This window comes from Sphaeramia orbicularis, chromosome 18, assembly GCF_902148855.1.
Source record: "Sphaeramia orbicularis chromosome 18, fSphaOr1.1, whole genome shotgun sequence".
Lineage (NCBI taxonomy): Eukaryota > Metazoa > Chordata > Actinopteri > Kurtiformes > Apogonidae > Sphaeramia > Sphaeramia orbicularis.
This window is the reverse complement of record NC_043974.1, coordinates 26,749,749-26,770,926: the sequence shown is the minus strand read 5'-3', so window position 1 is coordinate 26,770,926 and position 21,178 is coordinate 26,749,749. Positions and strand designations below refer to the sequence as shown.

The 21,178-nt window shown below is 37.5% G+C and overlaps 1 protein-coding gene across 1 annotated transcript in view; it reads left to right on the top strand.

Moving 5' to 3' along the window:
- The window catches only part of spag17 (sperm associated antigen 17), a 36,704-nt gene extending 15,762 nt beyond the window's left edge, over positions 1-20,942 (top strand). Inside the window, exons 25-49 of the mRNA XM_030161906.1 lie at positions 77-179; positions 359-522; positions 1,196-1,310; positions 1,419-1,573; positions 1,799-1,943; positions 2,464-2,912; positions 4,073-4,258; positions 4,878-5,020; positions 5,146-5,276; positions 7,106-7,245; positions 7,341-7,529; positions 8,950-9,063; positions 9,167-9,218; positions 9,374-9,464; positions 9,552-9,602; positions 10,733-10,826; positions 14,255-14,381; positions 14,480-14,519; positions 16,696-16,754; positions 17,196-17,332; positions 17,685-17,863; positions 18,103-18,163; positions 19,487-19,634; positions 20,460-20,596; positions 20,685-20,942. Coding sequence (XP_030017766.1) covers positions 77-179; positions 359-522; positions 1,196-1,310; positions 1,419-1,573; positions 1,799-1,943; positions 2,464-2,912; positions 4,073-4,258; positions 4,878-5,020; positions 5,146-5,276; positions 7,106-7,245; positions 7,341-7,529; positions 8,950-9,063; positions 9,167-9,218; positions 9,374-9,464; positions 9,552-9,602; positions 10,733-10,826; positions 14,255-14,381; positions 14,480-14,519; positions 16,696-16,754; positions 17,196-17,332; positions 17,685-17,863; positions 18,103-18,163; positions 19,487-19,634; positions 20,460-20,566 — 3,180 coding nt within the window. The 3' untranslated portion in view covers positions 20,567-20,596; positions 20,685-20,942. The remainder of the gene's footprint in view (positions 1-76; positions 180-358; positions 523-1,195; positions 1,311-1,418; positions 1,574-1,798; positions 1,944-2,463; positions 2,913-4,072; positions 4,259-4,877; positions 5,021-5,145; positions 5,277-7,105; positions 7,246-7,340; positions 7,530-8,949; positions 9,064-9,166; positions 9,219-9,373; positions 9,465-9,551; positions 9,603-10,732; positions 10,827-14,254; positions 14,382-14,479; positions 14,520-16,695; positions 16,755-17,195; positions 17,333-17,684; positions 17,864-18,102; positions 18,164-19,486; positions 19,635-20,459; positions 20,597-20,684) is intronic.
- The last annotated feature ends 236 nt before the right edge of the window (positions 20,943-21,178 follow it).

Sequence of the window (21,178 nt, the reverse complement as noted above, 5' to 3'; positions counted from 1 at the left end):
CATATACAGAAATGCACACATACATTTTAACCATACAAATATAACATTGCCTTATAACTTTTGTGTGCACTCTAAGGCATGTGAAGGGCGGTTAGCATCGCCATCCTATTCATTCAACAGCCTCAACCTGTCTGTCCCCAGTGGCTTGTCAGTGAAATTCCTCCGGGAGGATACACAAGGTCAGTGTTGTACTTCTGTGTTTATGTATGCTCAATACACACTGAGTACAAAACTGTGTAGACTGTGAAGTGAAAATACCAAAAGGCTGAAAGAACCCCAGCCTCTAAATTTGTGTTTTTGTGCAGAACTATTTACAACAATCTAATTTAATAGTTTATAATGTTGTCCATGTTTCCAGGAGTGCCCTCTAAAGAGCTGGGTTTGTTAGTGAGACAGAGCTTTCCCCTGCATGGAAGGGGAGATGCAGGGCAGCTTGAGGACCCCTCCCTCTCCAAAGAACTGTCCCGCACTGTCACAAGTCAGGGAACTGTGATCCGCTACATGAGAGATGGGTCCACAGAGGTACACATACACACATACTCATGTATAGAGGCTCGAACTTTAAAGGGGTCATATTTTGATGAACCCATTTTTATTAGTCTTTGGGACATTTATTTATGTATTTGGACCATAATAGTTCATAAAGTTTGAATTTGAACCCTCCAGGTGCTGCAAAGCTATCTTTATATTCATTCCGGCAAAAATCGAGTGGATTTCTACAACCTGTTTTAACTCCTGCTTAATTTGTTACATTTTATAACTAGTTACATCACAACATTTGGACATATAAGGTCAAGACTTCTGACGAACATTTCTCCAAGTGCTCCATAATTGTTTGTCAGCAGCAGCGGTTGTAGTAAAAACTGAAAAAATGTCCAAACTTCGAGCTGATTACCTAAAATGTTCAGTTTTAGGTTGTATAATCGAACACAAGTGACAACAACCTGGAAGGGGCGGGGTGTGAAGTGGCTCATTTACGTTTAAAGGGCCAGCGCTCAAAATTACCTTTCTGGTGTCAATACTCAGAAATAGGGTTGGAGATGGACCTGTAGAGTTGAATTAATGACGAATTCAGACCCAAGCATAGCATTTACAGTTTACGTAGACCACAGGGAAATGTTTAAAAATACATAATTCCATTAAAAAAAGCAAAATATCACTCCTTTAAGGTCAAGTAACCTTGTGTGTACTTTAGGTGCTGTTTGCAGATGGATCGGTCAGTAACAGCCAGGATTCTGGTCCAGTGTGGGTGCCAGACTCTGAGGTTCAGAAGCAAAATATGGCTCCGGAAATTCAGGACAACACTAAAGGTTAGACTGCAGCAGCAATGAAAACAGTGTCCCCTCCCTCATCTAATGAGAGGAGGGAGGAGGGTAATTAACTTTCAATGACATAAGGTACTACCTTTTAATTCACAGCGCAGAGCTCAGAGACCAGCGCCAAAACAAAGACAGGCTGTTGGACCACTACAACTCCCACTGGAGCTCGCATTTGCACTGTGGGGATCACACATGAATACATACCCACAGTCCCACTTCTTGCCTTCAAGGCGACAGACCCCATCACGAATGAAGTAAGTGTGGCTCGACAGTCAGCTTTTTTTTTGCCATAGAAAAAGCAGATGAAGAAAATGTGAACAGTTGAAGGACACGCGTCGTCTGTATTTTAGGTCATAAACCCAAAGTATGAAAAAATAACCATAAAATCTGTACACTGCACAAATGAGACACCTTCCATTCTGAGATGACCTTGTATTTTGGCTGATGATAATCAAGCTTATCGTGTGTTGTTGTGTCAGGTAATGGTGACCCGGGAGGATCTGGTGATGACTGTCCAGAACCCAAATGGATCATTTAGTGTGGAGCACGCAGATGGAACAAGGATCACCAACCTGTACCAAGACAGACCACCGAACACACCACCACACATACTGATGCACACAGGTGGATACCACACAATACATAGACACATAGTGACACGAGTAACCATAGAGATTAAACCTGCATTCACAAATGGCTCAATACACATACAGTCGTTGAAAAATTATTAGACCACCCTTGTTTTCTTCAATTTCTTGTTCATTTTACTGCCTGGTACAACTAAAGGTACATTTGTTTGGACAAATATAATAATAACAACAAAAATAGCTCATAAGAGTTTAATTTAAGAGCTGATATCTAGTCGTTTTCCATGGTTTTCTTGATAATAACTAAAATCACTTCAGTTCTTACATCAATATCTATGGCACTGTACTGCCAAAAACAGTGCTTTTAGGCATTCCATGTTTTCTTTTCTGTTCGTTTTAGTCACATGATACACACAGGAGTTAGTACTTGATTGCATAACCAGTGTTTTTGATGACTTTTGATGGTCTAATAATTTTTTCTGCGACTGCAGCTTAATAATGTGCATACTGTATATGTGTGATAACATAGCCAAAGATCATGTTTGTTATGTTTGCAGGGGATCGGCCAGAGACCGTGACCCTTAAATCAACTTCAGCTGTTTGTGGATGTGGCTTCACTGAGTGTACATGTGTCACACGCTGTGCAGAGAGCATCATTGAGAATGTGCACATCCTGGATACTAGCGACAGTGGAGAAGAGATTATCAAGGACAGTGCAGGCGGTCCTCATTCAGATCTGGAGGTTTTGAGTGACAAAAAGGAGTGTGCTGAAAGTATTGTGTTTAAGGATGGACAGGACCATGTGTTGGCCAGAGAGACTGTAGATGAGAGTAATAGGAGCAGTGCATGCCTGACGGAAAAGAGAAGCGATTCAGACAAAGAAAAGGTGGTTTTGGTGGAGAAGGAGGGATGTGCCACAGTGGTGATGTATCCAGAGCGACACATGGCCCATGTGTTTTTGGCCGATGGAACTGTGATCACTGGGAACAACAATGGAGCTTATCAGGTATGAAGATACTGAAGAAACCATGTCCACTATATGATACTTGATCACCACTACGCCCCTTATAACAGATACATAAGTGTTTACAGGGTTTTTGTTCAATTGTTCTGATTATTTTGACATATTTTCATTCAGGAAGTGGGAGTTTTCTTCCAGTTTCTTACAGCACTGTCTCTCAAAACATTAATACTTTTTAACCAGTGCATATACTATTTGTGCCAAAAGTGAGAAAAAATGTTTTCCCAATATTTATAGTATGTCATGTTTGATACACACTGTTTTACACCCAGTTTGTAATTTTATACAATTTTTATACACACTTCTTGAAACACTGAAAACAGAGCTTGCTGCTTTGTGGTCATTTGTTCTCAGTTTCATTGCATATGATGTGGATGAAGTTAAACTCACAAAGAGTTGCTATTTTGTCTCTTCTTTTTTCTTGCGCAAATGTGTTGTTTTTGATCATTATGCTTTATGGAGTTTTTTTTTTTTAACTTTATTTTTCTTGTTTTACTACAAACATACATAACACAAACAGCAGGATCAGGGAGTCACAACTCACATAGGAAAAATAAATAAATACATAAATAAATATGCATTCTCATACAGTGTAAATGTGTACTTTATGGAGTTTTAATCCTAACACTAACATTTTGGGAAAAGAAAGATAAGTTTCCTCCTGCATATGTGGGTTGTGTTAAGAAAATGCATTCCTATTTTACACTCTCAAATACCTATGTGTTGTAAGAAAACTTTACTGTAAACACAGATATATAGCAAAAACACCACAAGTATTAGTCATTTATTTCTTTATTTGCTTATTTAAAAGATTTGTATGTCATTTGTGTTTGATTATATGTAATGATGCAAAAACAGCAATTTTTCACAGCTATTGACAAGTTTTTCAACAATTGTTTGCCTTTACAAAAGTTAGAAAATATTTTGTATTTATGGCATGCATAGAAATGTGATAAAATAATCTAACCATGTCTAATATAAGCAGTCTGTAGGGTCATTTTGAATAAATATGTCTGTTAAATTACCTTGCTCTCATAAGCATTGATAATGAAAATGAAAATCTTCCCAGAAAATGTGGGATGATGAAATGATGGAACCACATCTACCACTTTGAGTAATATTATCCCTCTTTTTATTTGTCCAAGGTGTTTCCCTCAAGTGTGGGGCTTCTGCAGATCCACAGCGATGGGAAGTGTGTGTATACATCTGATCCACTTGTAACCCCCACTCCAAAAGGTGGCACCCCCACTAACCAACCTGGAAGTTACACAATGAGTCACACTGACAATGTGGCCTGTGATGTCACAGATTCTGATGGGAATCACTTTCAGGTCAGTTCATTGGATTATTACAGGAAGATAGGTCAGCGTTAAGTCACATGATCATTTATTCATTCATTCATTTCAGGCTGTTTAGTTCTTGAGATGGTTGTGGGGGTACCAAAGCCTATTCCAGCTACCAATGGGCAACAGCGGGGTACACCCTGTATGTGTCGCCGTCACATGGTCAAAGTACCTAAAAGTATAAGAACAACTACATAAAACATATGTTCTATTCATGGGTACATAATAAAAATAGAAGACAGAAAGTAAACACAGCACAATGTTGGAAAAGTAGCTGAATGTGTACAAATCCGTCCTCCACAGGGCATGGCAACAACAATATGTGTTATTGCTGTGTCCCTTTGCTTCCACACCTGCATAATAATGACCCATCTTCTAATCCCTTGTCTGTTGGCTTATGAGGCTGAGCTTCTATTTTCAGAATCAGACAGTCAATTCAGGAGCACAGAGACAGGTTGTGGCTGCTCTCTTAGTAAAAGAAATGTCACTGTGAAAAGAAAACTCTTTTGTGTCAGAATCTTGGATGATAAAAAAAAAGTACAATACTGAATTCTACCAGACAAGTTAATTAACCTGAGTTCGATATGTGTGTATTTGTGCACTGCAGGTGATGGAGGATGGGAAGATATCAGTTCTAAACTTCAGCCCGACTCCAAGTATGCTCAACAATGATGAAGAGGAGCTATTGGATGAGGAGGAAGACAGAGAAATGGCCAAGCTTCATGCAAAACGCATAGGACATTCTCCACGGTGAGCTTCTGGCACATTATCACAGTGTGAAATTCTGCTCTATTAGCAATTTTCTCTTTCTAACAAGATTATATGATGATAATGACCATGAATGGATGAGTTGATGGCAGCATTTTGTGTCGCAGGCTGTTTCTGGTGCAGGAGGATGGGTCTGGGGTTGAACTGCTAAGCTCTCAGACAGTAGAGGAGCTGCTCTTCCATGCATATTCTGACCCAACCATAGCAGTACTGAAGGAACCACTGCCGGACACAGAAGGTAAAGAAATCTGAGGAATATGAACAATGACTAAAAGAATATAGGAGGAGATCCTTTTTTAAATTTGTTTTTTTTTTATAAATGTGCTTATTGTTTTTTTTCTTTTTTAAATGCACACAAACAGAATAATAAAACACAGGCTGGGAATGGTCAGAAAATAAATAAATAAAATTATATATATGCATACACGCACATGAGTGTGCACACATATACATATGCACATACACAAACCTTTTAGGCCATACGTATGAAAGGTACAGTACATTATGCAGTATAGAATGGAAGCTGAATAGAAAGAAAATCATTTTTATTCAATTGCTCTTGTCATAATAGCAGATATGTTCACATTAATATAGTCAAGGAATGGTTTCCATATTCTTTCAAAGGCATTGGTCTTGTGGTGCACGAGACAGGTCAGGAAGTCCAGGGGTATGAATTCCATTACTATCCTATGTCACCCCACAACTGAGGAGGTTTTATCTGATATCCAGTGCTGTAGAATATTTTTCCTAGCACAGAATGCTATAAAATTATACAGTTTTTTTCTGATATACATCAGGTACACGGACACTAGGAAAGCCCAGAAGCAGAGAAACCAGGTCGACTTCAAGCTCCATTTTGAGAACTTTTTGTATTGCAAATAATATACTAAGCAAAAATATAAACGCACCATGTGACACTTGAACTTTTTAATAGCAATAGGTGTTATATAATATATTAAATCACACACAGTTTATTTTGTTGATCAATGTGGTACAGATTTCTGTCCATTAGAACATGATAGTTGCATCTGGCATTCAGGGACATTCATGTGGACACAGTGGGGGCTGGTTAAAAAAATCACAACTCAATATCTTGTGTGTCCACCATTGGCTTCTTGTAGAGGGACACATCGTCTTCTCATCGAGTTGACAATATTATCAATTGTGGCCCGTGGAATGTTATTCCACTCCTTTTCAAGGGCTACACAGAGCTATGGGATGTTATCTGAAACCGTTCCCGCATGATTTACAACATCTGTGTCATGGTGACATCTGAGGAAATGGGACATTTTGAGATGTCCTTTTATTGTCCCCAGTATAAGGAGTGTCTGAATACTGTTAACACTGTTTGAGCAGCGTCTGGACATGCCACAGCTGTGTTGTGGGTGGAATCACTGGATTACTGAGCTAGTGCTCACTCACAGAGATGGACACAAAGTTTGTTTACAAATCAAGAGAATGAACCATGTTTTACAATTATAAGACATCATGAGCTCATTTTGGGCTGTGTGTCTCATGTTACATAAATACTGTACATGGTGCGTTTATGTTTTTGCTCAGTATACATCATTCCAATATTTTTATGTTTTAACACAGGACCAGAGACAGTGAGTAAGATCACCCATTTCTGTCCTACATTTAAGACAGACTGTCGAGACATCCTTTTTATATTTGTGAAGACGGCTTGGAACAACATGTGCAGTGTCTTAAGCTGTAATGCTCTTGTTCGGTTACAAACTGAAATTTTCCTTGGATTATCCCAGATTTCTTCCCGCATCTCCTCTGTTCTTACAACTCCCAGTTCCCTCTCCCAGATCCCCCTCATTGTCTGAGCACCAGCATTTAAGCACTCCCTCAGACTGGCATAAAAGGTTGCAATGGATGATACTCCCTGAGAGAGAAGCTCTTGTTTAGAAGGAGATCGTTTTTAATAAGGATTGTTGCAAATCTCTGTAAGATAATGAATAAAAAGACAATACACTAGACACATTTGCTTCTTTATTTGAGCAAACCCTCTGAGTCTGTTACCTAAAAGATAAATAATAAGCTTGCTTGTTTCTACCACAGATGAGTTCAGCATTACCATCCTGAGGCCCAGCCACCAGAGTATGTGGTCTCAGTGGTTGTTAGGGAAACAAAACCCAGACATCACCCCTCCCAACCTCAAAAACCGCAGCTGGCATGACTTCCCTAGAGTAGAGGTACAGGTAACCACACACATAATGATTTACTGACACGAAAGCACACTGCCACAGCTCAACACTGGCAGTTTCTTCATCCTCTGTTTGTGTGTGTAATCTAGAAACAAAGCCCAGGTCCTCCGTTTGGTACTGATATGGGACGAGGTCTGACGCTTAATGAGAGGTCTGGAGGCTCTGCAGCACACCGTCTACCCGTCAAAAACTGCCCAAAAGTTCTGGAAATGAGTGAACTCTATCAGCACAGACCCTTCACTACACTGCTCAAAAATACTGTGGACAAGCGGCTGAAGGTAAAGGGCATCTATCTCTGTGATGAAGTGCTCATTCAGTTAAAACATTGGTTTTATTAAAGGGGTTCTATGTAGTATTGGTACTCCAAAATCTCACACAAAAACCACCACTGAATCAATACATAGACTGTATCACAAGTATAAAGATTATTGCTTACACACATCTATTGTGGTATCATCAAATTTTCTTCATCAATAAAAAACTCATAGCTGCTTATTTTGACAGTCGATAATAATAACACTGAGTCATAATCTTCACGTGCTGTTAACATATCTTTGTAAGTAGAAAACAGACACAGTAAAACTACAGACGTTAGTCAACAAATGGCAACTTACCAAAGATAGTAACATCACATGATAACTTTATACCTTCATAAACCTCATCATCAAACTCACCCGTGCAGAAAAAAATGCTGTGATTTCAGCATCAAACTCCATTTTCATTTAAACAACAACAGTGCTTCTAGCTTTTATCACTTTGTCACTTTGTTTGACTCTAAAAGTTGCTTCTTAGTGGTTCTTATCCCATCTGGTCACCTTCTAATGCACTGGTCAAAGGCTCCGAGGCATTTGTATCCCTCACTACTCCCAGTGGACACACAAAATCCATCTATTCGTACCAGCAGTCTGTTGGTATGAATACATTCACTGCACATCTCTGTAATTCAGTACACTGGAGTCTTCGCATAACTTCATAACTTTTTATTCTAAATACTCATGATAATTTAAAGGGGTCGATTTTGCTAAACCCGCTTTTATTAGTCTTTGATACATTTATTTGTGTATTTGGACCCTATTAGTTCCAAAAGTTTGAATTTGAACCCTCCAGGTGCAGCAAAGCTATAGCTATCTTTATATTCATTCCGGCAAAAATCAAGTGGATTTTTACAACCCAATTTAATTCCTGCTTAATTTGTTACGTTTTACAACTAGTTACGTGACGACATTTGCACATATAAGGTCAAGACTTCCGACGAACATTTCTCCGAGTACACCATAATTGTTTGTCAGCAGCAGCGGTTGTAGTAAAAACTGAAAATATGTTCAAACTTTGAGCCGATTACCTCAAATGTTCAGCACAGCCAACAACCTGGAGGGGGTGGGGCATGAAATAGCTCATGTGCATTTAAAGGGCCAGCGCTCAAAACAACCTTTCTGGTGTCATTATTCTGAAATAGGATTGAAGATAGACCTGTGGAGTTGAATTAATGAAGAATTCAGACCCAAGCATAACATTTACAGTTTATGCAGACCACAGGGAAATGTTTTAAAATGCATAATTCCATTTAAAGAAGCAAAATATCACTCCTTTAAATATTTGAAAGCACTAATACTACATATTGCCCCTTTAAAGATGATTTATCTAACACTTATTTATAAAAGTATTCTGACAAATGTTAAAATATGGCTTTGACTGCAGGAATACATTGAAAGCTTAATGGAGAGGGAGCAGCGATCAGAGGAGATGAGGATTAAAGACCCTCGCACTGTGGAGGAGACTGTCCATGCCAGTGATCTGCTGAATCTGGTCCTGGTCAGCACACACAGAGAAATACATAACATAGTCACTGTTATCACCAACTGCACAAATAACAACAATAATACAGTATGAATAATCAAATATGTATTTTTTTTAGTCTTTCACAGAGGGTGAGGATTCAGATCATGCTACTGAAAAAAATACCTCAGGTGGGTGAATGCTTGTGTCTTTTGTTGTCTGGTTTTATTTTTAGCATTTAAAAAAAAACAGATTATGTGTTCAGTTTGAGTCACATGCAAAGAGGATTAAAGGCAAATATTCAGTTAAAACTATGCAGTCTGATTACTTTGGAATGTTTCTACAGTGGACATTGGCAGACTGTACATCCAGGGAGTTGGAGCACCAGTCGAACAATCAGATGCTTCAGAAGACACAATTGCAGCAAATAGTGACAGGTAATAGAGTCACACAGATAAGGTAATAGGTAGTTAAAAGTGAAATTAGCGTCATACACGCTTATAAAACCCATCTTTTCCATTTAGTTTTACCCATGGACAAGAATCAAAATGGACTGGAAGACTTGCGCAACATAGGTAAAAACATCTATCTCTATTTATTCTTAGCTTCTCTGCTAAATCTAGTGCATGCATCTTGTTCTTAGTAACTAATGCCAATACACACTGTCCTGTAACTAAACAAATAAAAACAAATACAAATTATTATTTTTTTTGGTTAGTTTAGTTTTATTTCAAGCACATAGAATCATCATATAACAAAGAACCACACAACATGGTCAAACAAAATTTTTCAGCGCTCGAAAAGGAGTGGGAAGAAGTATAACTTATAGACTCCCACCCCCTTTTTACAAACTAATGACTAAATTAATTCCGCTTCCTTTGCTTTGTTAACACCCTTTTTTTTCCTGTATATTTTTACAATAACACAAAGCATCCATACAAACCATTCACATACTCTTTTTAGTCACCTCACACACAATCAGACTTGCATAATCAACCGTTTTTTATATAAACTATTATATTCATATGCACTTTAAATATTTACTACTAATACAATCATTAATAAATGTGATAATATCTCCTAATCATGATAGTCTGTATTAATTAATTAATTACAATAATGTCTTATTTTATGCATTCGTCTATATTATCACTAGATATTCACTTATTCAGATAATGTTATATATTTTTATTATTATTATTATTATTATTATTATTATTATTATTATTATTAATAATAATAATATTGTAGTGGATTTATACATCCTTTTAAATGCTCAAATTGAAGAAGACATTTTTTAGTTCTGGTCCAGATTATTCCACAGATAATTCCTCTAACAGAGATACACTGGCTTTTTTTGTTTATTCTACACTTAATTTGCTTGAAGATTTCAGTTTCCCTTAAATTATAGTGACTTTGCCTGAGCTCAGATATCTCCTGTAGACTGTAGGTGAGCATATAGTCATGGGCTTTATACATTATGATACGAGTGTTTATCTCTGTGATAATTCTGTGTCTAAATACATACCTTTTCCTATGGTCACCTAGTACAGATTATTAAAGGTTGTAATATTTCTATTTTGCAGTATCTACATCAGTTACTGCAGGCAGAGATCAGGGTGAAATTAGGAAATTACGTTCAAATGCATGTACATATAAAGTGTAGGTTGCAGTATTGGTTGTGATATGTGTTTGTGTACTTCAGACAGGAGCTTTGTGAGGAGAAGACATGCAGAGAGGCTCTGAAGAAGAAGATTGTTGTTCCCTATTTCCATGTAGAAAATGTTTCACTACACCAGGTATGTGTATACTGTAAAAAAGTACCTAAATAGCTCATCACTACCATCTATTTTAGGAATGTCCAAAACTCAAGTCATTCAAGTAGAATATTCACAGTTGTTTGGAATCTATATTTAAGACCACAATCCCATTTGATGCTTTGACATTGTATATGGGGGGCCAAGACACAGAACATTCAAACTAAAGGAGACAAATATTTCATGAGAGTACTACTTATTGGAGGGAAAAAAGCTCAGAAAAGGAATTAGCTACAACCAGATGTACCACAACTTGAAGACTTGTTAAAAGCAATCTGCAAAATCTATGTAATGGAGAAACTGTTCTTTTCATCAAAAGCAAAGCAGAATAAATTTATGGAAATGTGGTCAAAATAGATTGTATATACATAGATTGTTTTGCATTTGCGATCATAATTTCACATCATGTAGAGCTGATCAAACGAGCAAACAATCATAGTCAGAAAAAAAAATTCAGTAATTGACATGTTTATAATGTATATCTGAATATCTAAAGAGAATGCAAGAATTTAATGCATTCCGCAATGTTACTCTCATGACTAACATATCCATTATTATTTAACCTCAACTGGGAATTTACAGCCTCTCCTCCTCGACCTCCTCCCTCCTCTCTACTCTCTGTCACCTGACATAAATATGTTTATGCATGACATATGAACTGATTAGGGATACGGTGATCATAGTTTGATGGTACAGTTATTGCCTGAGCAAAAAAGACTTTTACTTTGAATTATTATTATTATTGTCATTTATTCCCCAAAAATATGGATAAAATCAGATCTAGAATCACATTTAGAATCTGAGGTTTTATTTATCTTTGTGTTTTTAAACAGTTGCTCTCTTCCATAGAAATACATGAAAATGATAAATAACTTTTGAAAAAGTGTGTCTGTTTGGTATCAAATATTGTCTTTTATTCAATATCTGTGTTGAGCCTCTACAGTTCTATACCCTTGAACTAACTTACACTTTAACTCCTAAAGAAGTGTCTTATGACCAGTTTTCTTTTCTTTAACATCCTTTACATCCTAATTACCGAGCACACACGCACGGGTGCACACGCACGCATGAAAACAGACACATGTACAAATGTACATGTAAACGACACCGCTGATATTCAAATCCGTCTAGCTAACGTGACCCAGGCAGAACAAATGCCAAACATATCGAAAACTTACGTTAGCGGTCCAACTAGCAGGTTCCTTTTACAAGTAGATGGAGTGACAGCGGGGACGGCCAATCACATGTACGTTAGGAAAACCAAAGAGCCAATCGGAGAGCGATATTTACGTTAGAGGCGGGACTTCTAGCAGAGACCAACTGTTAACCCTTTGTGTGTCGTAATCATTGACTAAACACTACGGACAGCGGTTGTATTGATAGGGACTACACAGTAGTGGCTTGATATCAGTTGGGGCATGTCCCTAGCATCCCTACGCAATTCTGCGCCCCTGATATCACCCCACTGAGGCCAGATTTAACTTAACTGGAAGTGATAGCTATATTTGTACTGGTTGAATGTAATGGACTTGAAAGTTGTGTGGATTTTAAAATAAAAATAGTGAAAATAAGGGGGGAAATGTGACATCTTTTTGTTCTAATGTATGTTATTTAACAAATATGACAAAAAAAAAGGATGGGGGGCGGAGAACTTACAGTACATGGAATGTGTTTATGTTAAATTTCATGTTTTACCATTGTTAATTTTTCAGACATGATATACAAATGTGCTGAGGTGTTTTTGTTTTTGTTTTACTCTATTGTAAAGTATTTTTCCAAATGAAAAAATGCAGTTATTAAAAAAAATAGACCTAAATGTGCTGTCTTACATTAGTGTCAGTCAACTCCACTTTAATTAAATGTCGGCATTAAATGTTTGAAAATTTGGCAGATATTGTAGAGAATAATGGTGATGTTTATACAGTAATCAGTCCCTCCAGGATTTCGCAGGATTTTTTTTTTATTATTTCGGCCTAAAATGCCTGATTTTGCGTCAGCTTTTCCAAAAAATTGCGGTGAAAGTTGTGATGATTTGAGGCTTCTTTTATTAAAGTCACAGGAACATGGGCATTTGCAAATTACCTAGAACAGTCTTTTTTGAGTTTTTAGCCTTAAAAAACACCAGGAAGCAATGATTTTAAACAAAACAGGCTTTTTTTCATTCATTCATTTATTTGTTTTGAGCAGAAGAAAAATGTGAACATTTTTTGTGAACGAGGAACTAATATCAGAGCAAATACATTAATAAAGATGATCACGACAAAATAACAATTGCCATGTACACTAGTAATAACAAAATAAATTCAATATGTACTGCTCAAAAAGAAGTGGGAAGAAGAAAACTGATTAAATCCCACCCCATCTCACATTTATACAACACAACACATGACTTTTGCTTCCTTAATGATATAGTAGCATATTTAGGGTTAGGGTTAGATGGGTTACATGCACACACACAGACACACACACACACACACACACACACACACACACACACATACACACATACACACATACAGACAGACACACAGTTCAGCCAAACTTGGGTCTCTTTCTATCTAACTCATAAGAGTAAACATTAATATTAACACCAAGTTTAATGACTATTTTTGTTTGTGAGCTCATTTTTTAACTCCACACAGACTTGCGCTAGCACTCCCTCACGCACACACGCGCACGCACACATGTGTACACACACACACACACACACACACGCACAATACACAGAAAGGAAAGCATGCCTCCACAGGTTCTTTCTTCTTCTCTTCTATTGCCTTATAGAGTATATCTGCGCTAACCTTGACCCATTCAGCTCCTGCTATTGTTCTGGATCCAACAGCCTCTGTCATTGGGACTTGTCTCGTCTTTCCTCTTCCAGTTTCAGCTGTTCTCCTTTCATGTTTTGCAGTTGAAAAGTGTCTGTGGAGCGGCCACTTTCATTCCTTTTCCACCACAATACTGCAGGCAGTGCAGAACAGTATACTTCCGCTTTTGTGTAACACATCTGGAAACTGACTTGCACGAACTTTGGCTGTGATATTTGTCGGTAAATATGAATGTTTTTAATCGCACATGTCTTCATCTTCTCAACCGTCAACAAGGAAGTGAACTTCCTTGTCACGTAGACAGGGGTGGGCGAAAGGGGGCTGAGGTGATTAGTCAAATTTGCAGAAAATTCGCGGTGATTGGACGAAATTGCAGGGCTGTGCAGAATTCGCGGTGATTGGTTGAATTTGCATTAATAGTTGCGATTGCAACATTGCGAATTCCTGGAGGGACTGAGTAATGGCTTTGAAAACTGGCTGTCGTCGACGCTTTGCTGTGATAAAACCTTAAAGTTGGGGGTGTACCTGTGGTTAAGTGGTTCAAGGTGCTGACCATGAATGACAACGTACCCATTTATTCCACAGAATCTGTTATACCAGCAAACACGAGACATGAACACGCCGTCCATGGATCTCCCTCCAACCTCCCGGGCAGTCAATGCAGAGGACTTTCTGAAAGATGCACCACAAGAGACAGCTGAATTATTACACTGTGAGTATGTGCTCAGTACTACTCAGATGAAACTGTCCTGTTGGGAAAACTGCTCTGAATTTCTTTGATTAATACTGTATTTGTGTTTCTCACTGCAGCTCCACGCCCCCTAAACCCAACACCCTCGAAGTCAACAAGGTAATTCATACCCAGTATTATTGTGAACTGCCCTTTTTTTAAAAAAAAAAAATATATATATAATTTATTTTTTATTCAAGAAAGGAAAAACAATATATGATGCATTTTAGATATAATGTCTTGAATTGTTTTTCTTAGTTCAACCAACCGAATCCCTTCCCTCCCACCCTTTCCACATACATATAAACTGCCACTAAATATGAACCAAAAACAAAAAAAGGGTGAGGGGATATGGTTCACACAGTAATATAAATAATGATATGGGTAAATAAATAAGGGACACTTTCACGCATTATTTGTAGCTTACAGGGTATATGATGCTACGGGAGGGTGTTGATCTATCAAAATGCAAAATTAAGGGGTCCCATAACTTATTGAACTTTCTAATTGATCCTCTGGTGAAATACGTTATTTTTTATAATTTTAGGAAAAACATCAAATTGCTAAGCCATTGGTTCCCAACATTTTTTTGGCTCGTGACCCCATTTTAGCATCACAAATTTTTGGCGTCCCCTGACATTCAAAATAGAGACTTTTTTTTTTGCTAAAATTTATGTTTTTGATCATGTAATAGTTTGCTATACTATGCTGCAAATCAATGTTAATTTTATACTACATTTAATAATAATAATAATAATAATAATAATAATAATAATAATAATAATAATAGATTTATTAGTATAGCACCTTTTAAAAACAGAGTTTACAAAGTGCTTTTGACAGACAAAGCAGAGGGCACAACAGCAGGATACAAGATGCAAGTAAAAACACGAAAACAGAAGCAACACAATAAGAGAGATGTGTACAACAAATGCAGAAACATGACACTTCGAATAAATTAAGTGAATCGGAGAAAAGAGGGCAAGGATAACGTAACATGACGCTGTCAAATCAATGTAAAAATGAAGGAGTGAGATAAACAACATCATGTATGAGAATATAAATTAATAATCAAACAGGATAAAATTCAAATTTAAAAAAAAATTGATTAAAAATTAAAAGGGACAAACATCACATAAAAGCAAGTCTATAAAAATGTGTTTTAAGAAGTAATTTAAAAGATGTCACTGATTCCGCAAGCCTTATCTCCTCGGGCAGGCTGTTCCAAAGTCGAGGGGCCCTGATGGAAAAGGCCCAGTCACCTTTCAATTTAAGCCTTAACTTTGGAACAGCCAGGAGCCCTCTGCCCGAGGATCTAAGGCTGCATACTGGCTCGTAGTCAACTAGCATCTCATCTATATAGTCTATATAGCCCCTAGGCCAGGCCCATTCGGGCTTTAAAAGTGATCAGTAAAATCTTAAAATCAATTCTAAACACAGGGAGGCAATGGAGGGATGCCAGGAGTCAGTGTATATAATGTATATTATTATGGACGGAGGCAGAAAAGCCAGGTGTAGATTACTGCACAAAGTGAGAATTTTATTTTCCTTGGTCAGGATATGTACAGTCAGTCCAGCTTGTATTTACGAGGCTGACAATTAATACTGAACAAACAAGAACTCAAACTATGAATTATGAAAGAGCTGCAGCATCTGAAACCGACCACAATGAACATTTGAAAGATAAACAGAACCACAGTGCTTCAGTTTCAGCTTCACAGTTTGTCATGTCTTTTATGTATTGGGATTGTCTCTCTCAACTCACTATATATATTTTTTGTTAGTAAGTTTTTTTCATTTTTATCAATTACTAGAAATTTCAGGCGACCCCATTTGAATTCCAGGCAACCCCATGTAGGGTCCCTACCCCATGGTTGAAGAACACTGCGCTAAGCCAAACAGATGCTTTTGGTGGGTCAGGAGATTTCCATTCTAGAGCTATTCTCCTTCGGGCTATAAGGGAGGCAAAGGCATTTTACTTGTCTGTGGCCAATAAGAGCTCATTAATTAGTATGCCAAAAATGGCCATTTCTGCAGACGGCTTCACCTTGGTATTAAACACCATTAAGGGAGTTACAAACACATGACCAGAAGGCACTTAGTTTAGGGAAACTCCAAAACGTATGTGTCATGTTAGCTTGGTTTAAATTACAGTGCTCACACCTATCCTCAACATGGATGAACTGCCTTTTTCTATATTATTTAACAGTTGCAGTAGGTACATTTGGATCCAGACATGTTTTTTATTTTTTTTTACTGTATTTAATTGTTTCTTATGTTTGCTTTTATGTTTTAGTTATGCAGCAGGAAGGACTCATGGAAAGAGACCCACTCATCCTGTCCCTCAGCCTGCTGGTTTGTTTTTTTTTTTTTCTTCATCCTCTTGATAGGAGATAATGAAATGACTGCAGTCAGTGCAAGGACACAATTAACCTCAAACCTCTACTTATAATCAATCAAGAACTACAGTGAATATTACACAGACTTTTTCAGGGCGTACTCTGAATTCTATTTAAAGCATCATCAGGCAAGAAAATACATTAAACCTGTCCCATTTCTTCACGGTGCAGTACAAAGACAAACAGTGCTGGAAAAGCCTGATTTTCAATCCTATTTGTGAGTCTCAGTGGATGTTTTACAGTCGGTAATACAACAATTATTTCTTTTTCTTTTTTTTTTTTTTACCTGTCTTGTCCAGCATCATAACAGCAACAGTTATTTCAAGGATGGACATTATGCAGTGCCTGTGAATTGGACGCTTAAATGACCATGTCCTTGCATTTGTGTCCACACCAGTTGAAAGCAGTCTGAGAGGCTCATCTGTGACGTCTAAACCACTTTGCGTAGATGTGACTGGAAAGCCCAGGCGGACTAAAGTCAGACTGCCCACCTCCATCCTCAGCTCCAAACCGTGTAGTGTGCCAAATCATCAGGTATAGCAAAACAATTCTCCAATGTCCAATTACTCTGCTTAAGTTAAAATATATGATACTGGCACAGAGAAATAACAAATTTCTCTGTTAGTTCCCTTTTCTAGTTGAAAACACATCAACTAAAGTGACACTTCTGCATAAGGATCTGCTGTTATTTACCTTCTGTGTAGCTCATAATTTTATCCTTAGCATCCTATAATCATGAAATTGCTTATAAAAATGAGTGCCTGGATTGCCATGCCATTACAAAATGTAAACACACATCACTTTCTCTGTTTCTGACACCTGTTTCTCTACACCTGTCTCTCTGCGGTCATGTTTTTTAACATAAAAGTGCATGTGTCTGCTTCAGTTTCTGTCTGTGGAAGAACCAGTGAGGAGAAAATGTCGAACGGTTTCCCTGACCGATGGTAGCGCCATAGTGAGGGGCTTCCAGCTCCTCCCGACCGTTGTTGACTTTGGTACGCTGCAGGAGGGCACGTCCTCGACCATAACAGTGGTCATGAAGAACGTGGGCGTCGACACATGCAGGTACAGCACAAGATGATTAGACATACAGAGCTGGGAAAATGTATTTAATACTCCCTTTACTGTATGAGTGAATGAATGGTGGAAACTTGGATTTGATACCAGGAAATGTTCGAAAGGATCATGAGTTGCAGCTGCACAACTGAAATAGAATAGGTACTGTGGATAGGTTTAGGGCATTTTTGGGTCACCTTCAACTCCATGGAGAAAATGTTGACCTGCAATCATCTGTCTTGTACAAGGTTCCATGTGAAGCAGCCTCCTTGTTCTACAGGCCTCCGCGTTATCTACAATCCTGGGCCTGTAAGTTTCCACCATTTGTTGAATGAGCTCTTCTCCACGTTAACTAAGACTGTCTTTAATAATATATGGTAAAGGAGTGATATTTTGCTCTTTTTTTAATGGACTTATGCATTTTAAAACATTTCCCTGTGGTCTACATAAGCTGTAAATGCTACACTGTAAAAAAAAAAAAAAAAAAAAAAAAAAAAAATCCTGTCGTTTTAACGGAAAAAAACTGGCAGCTGTGGTTGCCAGAACAATACTGTAAAAAAAAACACATCCAACTATAAACATATTTATGGAGTAACATGTAGATTTAATATTTTAAACTAGTATATTTAACATTGGATTTAAATGGTCTGCACTTATTTAGCGCAGTTTATACACCCTCATGATGCCTAAAGCGCTTTGGGAGCAATTTAGGCTTCAGTGTCTTCCATAGACACTTTGACATATGGACAGTTGGAGCCAGGATTCGAACCACCAACCCTTTGGTTATTGGACGAGCTGCTCTACCAACTCGACCAGCCCATTAATTTACAAGTTTAAAATGTTAAATTGTAAATGTTTACTTTTTAAAAAACTTTTTTATTAAAAAAAAAAAAAAAAGCAAATAGGCCATTATTTTAACATTATGGTCTTGCAATTTAAACGGCACCACATTGTTTTTCAATTTGCAGTTTTATTTTCTAAAATACATCATTTCTACATACAAATCTAGTTTTGTTCACATACTCTTCCTGTAAAAACTACAGCCATATTTGATTTAATCATTAACACAAAAATCTTTTCAAACAAACAACTTTGCATTGTATTGTCACTTACAGTTTTTTTATGTTGCAATTTTACAACTTTTTGGTTTTAAATTCTACAGTCATTTCTTACAGTGTATGTTTGGGTCTGAATTCTTCCTTAATTCAACTCCACAGGTCCATCTTCAACCCTGTTTATTAGTAATGACACCAGAAAGGTTGTTTTGAGCGCTTGCCCTTTAAATGCACATGAGCCACTCCATGCCCCACCCCCTCCAGGTTAACTAGCTATACAACAGAACAAATTAAGCAGGAATTAAAACGGGTTGTGGAAATCCACTCGATTTTTGCCATAATGAATATAAAGATAGCTTAGCAGCACCTGGAGGGTTCAAATTCAAACTTTTTTAACTATTAGGGTCCACAAATACACAAGTAAATGTACCAAAGACTAATAAAAGTGGATTTAGCGAAATATGACCCCTTTAATAACTTTAAAGAAGTGTCATATATTTAATGTTATTTGTTCAATGTTTTCATTTAATTACCTGAAATACTCCAAATACCTATATTGTTGGCTTTGTCTGTGCAGGTAGCCGCTGGTTTACAGGTTGAACTACAGGTTCAATTGTTCGCCATGTGTGCAGTCAGAGCCGGAGGGGCGGAGTCAAAAACATCCTTTTCCCAGGACATTACCATCCAAACTGAGACCGAGATCCTCTACCTGCCTGTCACTGCTAATATCCTAAGTATACTAAAAGAAATGTTGACCTTTGGCATTTTAGAAGCATGTATTTGTAATAATCACCGGTGTTTAGCCTTAGTAATAAATACTGGTGTATGAATATGAAATTAGATAAACATACAGCCCACCAAAGGGTCCAATTGGGCCTGTGGGATGAATTTGTGAAATGCAAAAAAACAGTCAAGGGTGTCAAACTCATTTTAGTTCAGGGGTCACATGTAGCCCAATTCAATCTCAAGAGGGGCAGACCTTTAAATAAACGATTTAAATAAATTAAATAATGACAAGTCCAAATATTTCTCTTTGTTTTATTGTAAAAAAGGAAAATTTACAAATTATCCTTTCACAAAAATGTTGTTAACCTGAAGAAATATGAACAACCTGAAATTTCTTAAGAAAAATAAGTGCAATTTTAACATTAGACAGTAGTACAGTAGATCCACTGTGGTCTGTAAGTTGTAATGCACATGTGTAAACGATTAGCTGAGGCATAATATTGTCAAAAAAAAAAAATCCACTTATTTTTCTTAAACGTCCGGCTGTTCATATTTGTCACATTTAGTTTGTATATGTAAATACTTTCAGAGTGTAATTTTACTTTTTTCACTCTGAAACATAAAGAAGAGCTTGGCGTTGACATTATTTATAGGTCATTCTGTTATTACGTTACTGGTCTGATCGCACTTGAGATCATATTGGGCTATATGTGGCTCCTGAACTAAAATGAGTTGGACACCCCCTGCGGTTCATTATGATTTCAAAACTGAAGTGAAGTTTTTCAAGTGGAAACATGCATTTTATGGTCCTTAATTCATTTCACCCATCCTTTCTGAGAGGTTTTATGACATTTGGGTAAAGGACAACAGCAGCGTACACAACAAAAGAGGCTACAGGGTACCGAAACTCTGTCAGCCCCCCAAAAAATGAGCTGGTACCCCCCCCCCCCCATGAACACAGGTTAGTATCTTATGATGAAAGGAACTAAAATCTGTAATATTCGGAAAGGAAGAGTATGAATTTTACATGTCCTGTTTGTCTATTTCAGGACATGTGAATCAGACCACCAGCTTTTGAGGAGTCTACACTACACTTTATTTTAGAAAAAAAAAAAATTAAATAAAAAATAAATCTAGTATTACAGTGTTCAATGGATATTTTTCACTGATCCAAGTGTGTTTTTAATGCTTAAGTAATTGCATTTATTCTCTTTAATAGTCCAATTTTGCACATGCGTCCCTAAACGTGAATGTGCGCTCGCGTGCATGTCGGTAGAGTCATGCCTGTGCGCGTGCTCGGTTATGTTGGTACGTGACGTCAGTGGAGGCGCAAGGTGCACCCACCATTCCTACAAAACAAAGTTGAGTAATAAGTCATCGAAATTTTCTTTCTCCTAGTCTCTTTGTATGCGTCTTAATCCTCCACGTTCTTCAAAATTTAAAAAAAAAAAAAAAAACATCGGCTCGTGAAACATTTGGCCACGCTCCGTTTTCTTACACTGTCGGACACGCGGGCGACGTGCACATTCGCACGCTCACAACC